At 41.0% G+C, this 9,988-nt stretch overlaps 1 protein-coding gene across 1 annotated transcript in view; it reads left to right on the top strand.

Annotated features, from left to right (window-relative positions):
• The window catches only part of LOC307027972 (AN1-type zinc finger protein 3-like), an 11,646-nt gene extending 5,763 nt beyond the window's left edge, over nt 1-5,883 (top strand). Inside the window, exons 3-4 of the mRNA XM_079662664.1 lie at nt 968-1,199; nt 3,737-5,883. Coding sequence (XP_079518790.1) covers nt 968-1,199; nt 3,737-3,891 — 387 coding nt within the window. The 3' untranslated portion in view covers nt 3,892-5,883. The remainder of the gene's footprint in view (nt 1-967; nt 1,200-3,736) is intronic.
• The last annotated feature ends 4,105 nt before the right edge of the window (nt 5,884-9,988 follow it).

Below are 9,988 nucleotides of genomic sequence, written 5' to 3'. Positions count from 1 at the left end.
AAAACTACTTCACATTTCCCCTGGTGTAAATTGGCCACAGAGATTTAGTAGGATAACAGCAGGCAGTGCACAACACGCACTTGCACATGTACCGACACACATGCTCTCACACATACAGGGATCGATGGGGGGGGGCTGGGGGGGGGGGGATCTGGCTGCTCAGCTTGGCCTAGTTCTCAGAGATTTATTGAGCGCTGATCAGCATTCGGCCGGGCCAGAGAAAAAGTCTGCAGGATTGATGAGAAACGCTGAGTTTAAATTCCAGCCGACCAGTGGAACGTCGCCACACGACTGTCTCAGGTGCTAGGTGGAATGTAATTTAATGCAGGATAATCATTCATCTCCAAAGCACCTTTTTATTTAACATAAAGATTTGTTTTTGCCCCAGCGTGCCAACATCTGTTCTCTCCTAGTTTATATTAAATTGAAGTTTTTGGAGCCTATTTATGAAGGTCGTCAGTGTCTCTCTCTTTAAATTCTGGTTAAAAGCTGCTATCCCGGACACACAGGAGATTAATGCTTTTTAAGATTATTATATGGGTAAGGGGTTAAAAAGCTTTGGCTGTAAGTATATTGCTAGATTCATTATGTCAAACCTTCTCTTGGAGGTCGACTAACCTTCACATGCTTTTATATCTTTCCACAACAGAATACAGATTTCTTCATAGCTATCTATTTGTCTAAATCTGAAACCATAATTGGCTGTTTCGATTAACACTGCCACGTGGTAATGCTGGGGTGACATCAATCGGTCAATTTCTAACACATTACTTACAGCGTATATTCTGCCAGAGATAGATATTTCCTGTTGCCATTGTTACACAAATCTTCAGTAGACCATCTTTCTCTATCAGTAATGAATACAGAGATGTGACAGACTTTTGGATTGTAGACACATTTCATCCCAATCTTAATCCAAAACATAATTTAAGAGTTGCAGTTATGGAGCTCCGCGTGAAGCTAACAGCCATGTTTTTCTCTTATTCTCTTAGCCTCAGAGTCAGAAAGCGATGTTTCACCCGAGAAGCGAGCAAGAGTGGGGGACGTGCCAGAGGGTGAGGAATCTTCATCGTCATCTATGTCTGCATCGTCATCAACCTCGTCTCGCAGTGGCTCCAAACAGCGGAGCCGCAAACGTTGCCATCGCTGCCAAACCAAACTGGAGCTGGTTCAGCAAGAGCTGGGTTCCTGTCGCTGTGGTACGATGATACAACTCTACACGTATAAACATAGCTTATAACACGTATATTAACTCATGGTCTGATATATACACTTCCATACACAGGCCCACTCACACACAAGAGCATTTGGTAGCTATTATTGTTTTTGATTTCGTTTCAAATACATGAAAGATGTTAGTTCATTTGGTTATAGGTTAGTTCATTTTACATCCAGTGCAATGAAATGCATCTCCTACCTGAGCATGTGTTTGTCTGTTGATGGAAACATCGATGACCAGAGTGCCTTTGCCAGCCTTAGGGGAGCATTACAGAAAGCCTGAACGTTCCAAATAGCACATAAAACATAAGCCAATTACCACGAACACTAATGCAGTTGAAAGCAATACTTGGCTTGGTAATCAACTTGTTTGCATACAAATCAAAGAACTTAAAAAGTCGCAACTCTTCACTTCTTAAAGACCATCTGCTTAAACCCACGCAATCATTTCTAAATTGGAAATTGACTTTCCTTTTTTTCCACCAGGCGCTGCCTAATTCACCATCCATCCTTAATAGCCCAATACTGAAAAAATGAAAACATGCTTTTTACACGCTGAAGGGGAAATGGTGGCAATTATAGTGATTTCTGACTATTGCGGTAATTGCAGATTACTTTGCTAATGGGTCTGCAAAATGTTTCTCAGCGTAAGCCAAGAAGGTCTGATAATGAGTTGAAAGCACGAACGATTCTCAGATAATAAATGAGAGAGAAAAAATGGAGCGGAGTATCTGATCCAATGTTGTCACAGCCGGTGACTTCTGCTGTTACACAGTGACTATAATACTCATCCCTCTCTGACTGTAAGTATGTCAGAGAGGGATGGCACAAAGACTTAAAAAGCTCATTAGATCATACAGATTCTCCTCTGACATCCAGAAGTCTGCATTGGCCTGGCTGTTTTCCATTTCTTTCATTTTGGAATGGTCCTAAAATAACAAAAACCCTACAATTCATTTTCAATAACCAGTAAACTTTGTTGCTTGTCTGACTCCAGTATGGGATATTAAGGTGTGTGTGTGTGTGTGTGTGTGTGTGTGTGTGTGTGTGTGTGTGTGTGTGTGTGTGTGTGTGTGTGTGTGTGTGTGTGTGTGTGTGTGTGTGTGTGTGTGTGTGTGTGTGTGTGTGTGTGTGTGTGTGTGTGTGTGTGTGTGTGTGTGTGTGTGTGTGTGTGTGTGCTTAAGCTACTTTTATGAAATTGCTTTTCTTCATTTTCACCTTAGGTAGAATAAATATTTAACACAGCTTGGATTTTATGCAATAAAACTTTGGAAACTTGAAGCCCACTGAACACACATAAGTTTAGGTATAAAGCCCATTCCAATGATCACCACATTTCCTCTTGATGTTTTACAACTCGGCTGGATTCTTGGTTCAGTTAAATAAATCATCCGAAGTGACCATGGTGTTAAATGTTTGATAAGTAGTCCTAATGGAGAAACCACAAAATCACAGTTTGTTCTTCCTTACTTTTGAAAATATTGTAGTTAAAGAGTGCTAAATATCTTATCAGTGCCTTTTGAAAGGAAGTTTCTTTTCTGTGGGGGCAGTTACTTCTGAGACAAATGCTGTAATGGAAATGAGTTTCAGGCAGCTAAAAAAAGTGCTTTAAGAATAATCATTATTTGTCATCAAAGCATTTTTCTGTACAAAAAGTACAACAAAAAGTTCCGATTTCGACTGTTGCCCACCCCTTACTTGGTTTATGACCGTGCCTAGCATTCATTTTTAAACCATGAAATGTTAAACAACTTTCCATTCCATTTGTGTGCGCTGTAATGACATCGTTTTTTAATTGCATAGCAACCAGCTGTCATACTGGGCTTTTAATCACCGCTCATGAGTGCCAGCAGTGTTATTATGCGTATTAATGAATGAATTTAAGACGATGCAAGCTAACGAGCTTCTGTGAGCTTAACGAGCCTCCTACAGCGGCAGAGCCTTTTGTTTAGAGTGATACAGTAGAGACAGGGAGTCAATGAGAGAGATGAGGGTACTCTGCTTTGTGGAACTGAGTCAAAAGAGGAGGCTATCAACGATATGTCTTGTCTGGTTACAGTATCTTTAATGGTTGCAAAGCAATACATATTATCAGCCCGTGGCTATTGAAAAAGACTTGCAAATCAACCTGTATTTGCATCTACAGGGTTGTTTTTTAATGTTTTGTATTAATTATTTTTTCAATATGTTCAAATAAATAGACTCTTGTATAGATGCATGGTTTATGTACTGTCTACATATCTTACTCTCTATCCTGCATGCTGTGTCTCGTTCAGCAATTCAAAGGGTTTGCAACAACATAAATAATAAAATACAAAAATACAAAATAAAAAGTAGTGCTAAAAGTAAATAGAATATGGGATATGTACAAGAACAGAATATGAAATTAAATAATGTAAATTAAGACGAAATGAAATAAAGTTTATTGCGGTAAGTTAAAGGAAATGGACATTCAGCATATTAACCCTCTCCCTCTCCTACCCCCCCCCCCCCCCCCCCCCCCCCACCCACCCTGCAGGCTATGTCTTCTGTATGCTCCACCGGCTCCCGGAGCAGCACGAGTGTCTGTTCGACCACCTGGGCCGGGGGCGCCAGGAGGCGGTCCTGAAGATGGTGAAGCTCGACCGCAAGGTGGGCCGCTCCTGCCAGCGCATCGGAGAGGAGTGCTCCTGAGTGTCCGTGGTCGGGCGGTGTCTTAGCACCAACAGGGATCGGATTTGAAATTTCAGTTTTCTTCTCATTTTTGTTTATCAACATTTTTGCAGGTTTTTTGGATACAAACCTCCACACTTTTCTTTTAAATTATGCTCGCTCTTATGAATTGCCCCTGTTACCCACCCTCGTTTGTGTTCTGCTTGATCATATCCCTGCTGCTAAGACACCTTTTGGAAAATCCAACCCAGAAATGACAGAACAATACAGAGCAACAGGAAACATACCATTTCTTCACTTTTTTTGCAACTCCTGACAACTCAAGTGTGAGCAGAGTACGAAGGAAGAAAAGGACGATGAGAAGATATCAAATGCTTTGCACAGGTGTTTGTCCCAGAAGCCAGTTTCTATACTATATAACTATACTCTTTACCTCAAAAAATGAAAACAAAGAATGAAAAGAAGGGGGAGAAAAGGATTGTTACCCTTTGTGTACACTTCTGCTAAGACGCTGTGCTCTTTACCTCAAAATCAGACAGAGCTGCTTTGTACTCCAAGCATGGACTTTGTGAAGCAAGCCAGACTCAGTTTCAGTCAGTGTCTTACCCCCTGGCCGTCCACTACCCATAATCCTTTAGAAAGACCTGTTAATCATCCACCTCAGGTTATCAGGATATTAAACCCTCCCCTCACTGACTTGCCTCCCTCTCTCCTTCCCCTACAGACACCTTTTTACTCCTTTTGTTTGGTTTAAGATTACTCTGGAAAACGTTTCTTCTCTGTGGACGATGACACCGCGTCGGTAACTCCAATATTCAGGACTTGCGTTATGAGATGGACTCAAACACATGACGGTGGTGGGAGTGAGCTGGTGTCCTGAGATCGCACACAGGATCTGTGTTCAATGCTCGGATGTGATTTAACGAGGCTTGATTTCCTCTGTCTTCCTCTTTTTGTCTCTCTCTCTCTTTACTCCCTCTTACATAAGGACATGTCTTCTGTTTCCAGCAACATGAAGTTTACATGTGCTGGGGTGTACAAACAAGCAGGAAGACAACATTTACAGGGCATGTCTTATATTAAAGTGTGCGTATGATTCATGACTGGACCTGAAATGTCTACATTGTACACTTCCACACATCTTAGAGCTTTCCACACACACACACACACACACCACACACACACACACACACACACACACACACACACACACACACACACACACACACACACACACACACACACACACACACACACACACACACACACACACACACACACACACACACACACACACACCTTTTATGTTTTTTGTTCTCAGCGGTTCACATTGAGGGCCAGATTGCTGTACACGTTGAGTTTGGGCTGAAGCTGAGCTGGCAGAGCGTCACTCAGAGGTTCCTGTTTTAAGATGGGTGATGGTTATTGTAGTTCAGGTTTCTAATATGGTCTTCAATTACCCACATTTTGAAGGGATTTGATAAAAGACTGTTCTTGGGTTTTCAGCACTTCAATGCCCCATGTTTTCATTTCCAGCCAGCATGATGAACTCACATGCGTTCTCCTTCTCCTGCCTTTCACTTTCCTTTCTCATCTCGCCCCTTATTGATTGCTCTATTTCTCCTTATTTCAGCCGCTCCGTCTCCCCCCCTCCCCCCTCTCCCTTGCTATAGAGAGGGAGGAGGAGGAGGATAGGGCGAGCAGAGTACTGAAAGTTCAAATCAGCAAATAATGACTTTCCAAATGTTTTCCTGGTGGACTATGGAAGGGATGAAGAGAACATGCATAATGAATGAATATTCTGTATCTTTAAAGAAAACCTTATTTAACTCCTTTTTGCTTTTCACTTTTAAGTGTAGAGCTGCTTTTCTTTTTGGTTGTAATGTGGTTATAAAATGGGAAGATGAAAGTGGAAAAATTCTATATTTTTGTTTCCATCGCTTTACTTAATGCTTACCCTTTCCAACAGTTTATTTTACTGAAAAGAATAAACTGGATTAGACAAAGTGTGAACACCTGTTGTGTGCTTATTGACGTAATGGATTGTTCGCAGAGAAGTTTTATTTATATATTTCAACTTTGTTAGATTTAGCAGATTATACACTTTTTGTTTAAATGCAATGGATGCGAGTGTAAGCCGTAAGGTTGGTTAGGGGTCTTCTTACAACATGATCCTGGCTCTCTGCCATGTCTTAACATCCTGCTGATGTTTTAAAGTAATGTAGACATCTGTTTACTGCTCACAGAGGGCTGCTATAAAGCTAATCTCATTTACTTTAACAAATGTGTTTGAGAGTGTTTGGGTGTGTGTTTGCATGTGATCATGTTTGCTCACTAATGGAGACATTTAACTGAAGAGGCTTCACATGGCAGCAGAGAGTCTTGTGGGCCGGATGCACTAATTAATATTTTGAAAAGGAAAACGTGTAGCCATGATCAAAAGACATCTTCAATTCAATCAGGAGAGACGTGATGTATGAAATACATGTTTATTATCGGGTCACATTATATAAATGAAACATAATGATGACAGTTTATAACAAGTGAATGAAATGGTGTTGGCGATTAGGCCCAGGTTTTGTAGGATATCATTCGGGAAGGGAAAAACCGTTTCCTATGAACCCCCCTGGGTCTAGGCACTGGTGGTGGTGATAAGTGGTTAGGTCCGGTTGGAAGGGAGAAGGTTAAGCTTGTCCCTGAGTTGGAAGCAGGAGGCGAAGGGGTGGAGGAGGGTTGTGCGTTGACACCTGGAAGACAGCTGATGGAAAAGGGGAGAGCATATATAGAGGGATTAACAGGTGCGATGATTAGGCTTGTGAATGGAGGGAAGTGATAGGTTAGCTGAGGAGTGGCGCTCCCTATCATTTAGTGAAGGGAGCGAGTGTTGCCATGACGTGCAATACGAAGTGATAGGTCTTCCGCCTGAACTTGCGCTGAGCTTCAAACACTGAAATTGTCCGGCTGCCAGACTGAGCATAATCTCTCACCCTCCTCCTTGCTCAAAGTGAGACAAAAGTAAGGAAGTTAGCATCTAAATGTGAAGAAGTTGTTTTAGAAGTTTCTCCTCTGTCAAGGTGGTTGAAACTTTGAAGAGCCCTGCTGGGTTACAGACAGCTTTTAGATCTCTTAAACCTGCCCTGTGTGTCCTTGTGTAATGCTCGTTTTACATCCAAGTCGATTTTTCCTCCAGAGCTTCTGAGCCCTGGTTTTGCACATCCTTGGGTCATTTGAGATGCACACGGACATCTCCTGAGACCGATCGGCCAAAAATAGATCCAGAAATCTTGAAAAAATAGACTTGAGTCGTATAATTTCTATATTAACCATCAATGTTTTCATGGTAATAATAAATACAGGGACTTTTCTTTACTTGCACTGTCTCCCAGTTAGTTAGAAAGAGTATATGAACCTTCTTTTTCCTTCTTTGGGTCGGCTGAAATACAGGAAGGTTGTCCTTTAAATCTCTTAAATCCCCTTCAGTCTTTTTAGAGCTGTCTCTTTGTTGTGGTTGTCAGTATCTCCAATCTATTGTGTTTTATGTTGTCTTGATTATATCCTGACACCGGGGGAGGAGTAGTGCCGGATTTGGTGGTATCAAGGAGGCTGAGATTTGTATTTGCTGGAGGCTGCCTATTTTAGAGAGGGATTTTGAGGACAAGATGTTGTGGCCGTTGGTAAGTAATCTCCTTACAGCTCAACAAACAAGGAAGCTGCCGTTCTTACTGCCTCGATCAGTTACACACACCGTCACTGTAGCTTTATTTGACACTTTGATTCTCCGCACCTGTCATAACTGTTACAGCTTCTACTGTACAAGAGTGGGTAAACATTTGTTAGGAAAGCTATGACGTGTTAGTTCCTACTTTGCACCATGTTGAACCATCCATTAGTGGAGATTGATCTCTGATATACAGTAAATGCAATAGAAGGTAACAATGTCCAAAGTAATCACAGGATCAGTTTTCATTCTCATGTGTCACAAAACACACATTTCCAGGCAGCGCTGGTGTAACCCATGTGAAATGTATCAGTGTTATTTAATATATTGAGCCCTTATAATTACATCAGATGCATTACTGTACATCCACTCATACACAGACAATGTCCATGATTGATGATGCAAATAGATTACAAGAACCTCAGATCTTCACAAAATACAGAATACCTAAACACAACAAATACTGTTATGCTTCAAATGTGGCAACAATTGGAAATAAGCTATGAACATACCATGTAAGTAAAAAGGCGGTTGAATTCCACTTTTCACTATTTAAGAGGACTGCATATTTGTTCACAGTGGGAAAGTACAAGTTCCTATGTTAACTTTTATACTGTATCATTAAATAATCACTCTCCATCCTATTTAGAGGCAATGCCTTATACATGTTATTAGCATGCATCCTGTGTTGAGATTATTTAATATTCTTTGAGTGTAACTCTATGAGACACATAAAGTATAATCCCCTGTTATACCATATCTAATGACTCCAGTCCTGACTGTCTTTTAACCACTGACACTCTGCTGCAGGAGCCTCTCACAGGCGTGCTGCTGACATTTGGTCAGGTTCAGGGGGAAATTAGCAGCGACTTTGCAGGATCCAATCCCGACGTAGCCATTACTGTCAGTCGGACATTTTTTTTGTTTCCATGTGACCTTTAAGGAGGAAGCTGACTGCACACTTCTCTTCAATTACTGGTAAACCAGCGGAAAGGGTGAGACTTGAATGAAGGATTACTGACAAATTGGGAGGTCTCTATTACAGAGTGAGAGGAGTGTAAGGGAAACAAGCAGAGAGGGTTGCACGTTGCAAAGCTTTTATCTTGAGTGTTACCGGCGGTGTGTATACCTTTGTGGTTTGACTTTGTGTCAATTAAACAGAGAGATATATTGTACACACAGCTCTTATTTACCTGATTGAATACCCTGATTCACACACTGTCATAACAATACACACATGCAATTTCACATGCATTACAACTAACATTATATATTAGTCAAATTAGACACTTACTCAAATAGTTCAAGACTTTGCAGACATGTATAGATAGTTTGCAGATACTGTGAAGTCTTTCTGTCCTTTTCATTTTCCTTTACATTTCCTTCAGTTCAATCTTGCACATATTGATTTCACATTAGAGCTATATGACTTGACGCCAAAAGGAAAACAACATTACATTGTTATGTTTGAATTATTTGCACTAAGTAATGAGTCTTTTTTTAATGTGAAGATGTTTTCATTGCATGCACATTTGTAGAGAACCCATTCTTTGTCTATTTCTCATCCCACAACCAAACCACACATTCCAAAGCGTCTCATTCCCCCCCAAATAGCATTGTCCTTATTAATGTGTGGTCATCTTCTCCTTTTTGCCTCTCTAAAGCCTCCATTATTTGGCTGCCTGGGTGGCCTCCACTATTGATTTCCTGTTTTTCAATTCTCTAAACTGAAGCCAAACTGGGCAGCTTATGGATCTCTCCTCTCCTCTCCTCTCTGTTTCTCTCTCTCTCTCCTCTCCTCTCCTCTCCTCTCTCTCTCTCTCTCTCTCTCTCTCTCTCTCTCTCTCTCTCTGTTTCTCTCTGCCTCTCACTCCCCAACTGTCTTTCTCACTTATCCTTCGTCTTCCTAACCTTTATCTCGGAACTGTCCTCTCTTAGCTTTCTCCTCTTTCTTACTCATTGGTGTGATGTTCTGCTCTACTTCTGTCGCTGGTATGCTAGGTCTGTTTTCAAGACCCAGAGGTTAAAAAAAGTTGAATCCAGTTTGGACTGAAGCAACAGCTCTGACAGCTGCAGCAAAACAAGCAGAAAAAAATACTGCAGTTTTTGCTTCAGTGGATTTAAAACACCACATTGGCTTTTTTGTATGCAAAACACCGCCTTTATCAACTTTCTTACATTTTATGAGAAGAACATTTAAAACTGCTATATAAAAACATTAAGTGCTATATGACTCTTCATACATTGTTCAGTAAAAACTACATAAAGAGGTACAAAATGAAAGGGGCACGGTTTTTCTCTCTTTTGGTGGTGCTAGCCTTAGTGCTCTATGAAATCTATCAAGACTTTTTGAAGCTTGAGCCAATGACCCATGGCTAAAAGTAAGGACAACCTTGCCTC

Source organism: Notothenia rossii, assembly GCF_949606895.1.
Source record: "Notothenia rossii genome assembly, chromosome: 2".
NCBI lineage: Eukaryota > Metazoa > Chordata > Actinopteri > Perciformes > Nototheniidae > Notothenia > Notothenia rossii.
The sequence above is the reverse complement of the archived record's forward strand: the minus strand, read 5'-3'. Positions and strand labels throughout refer to the sequence as shown.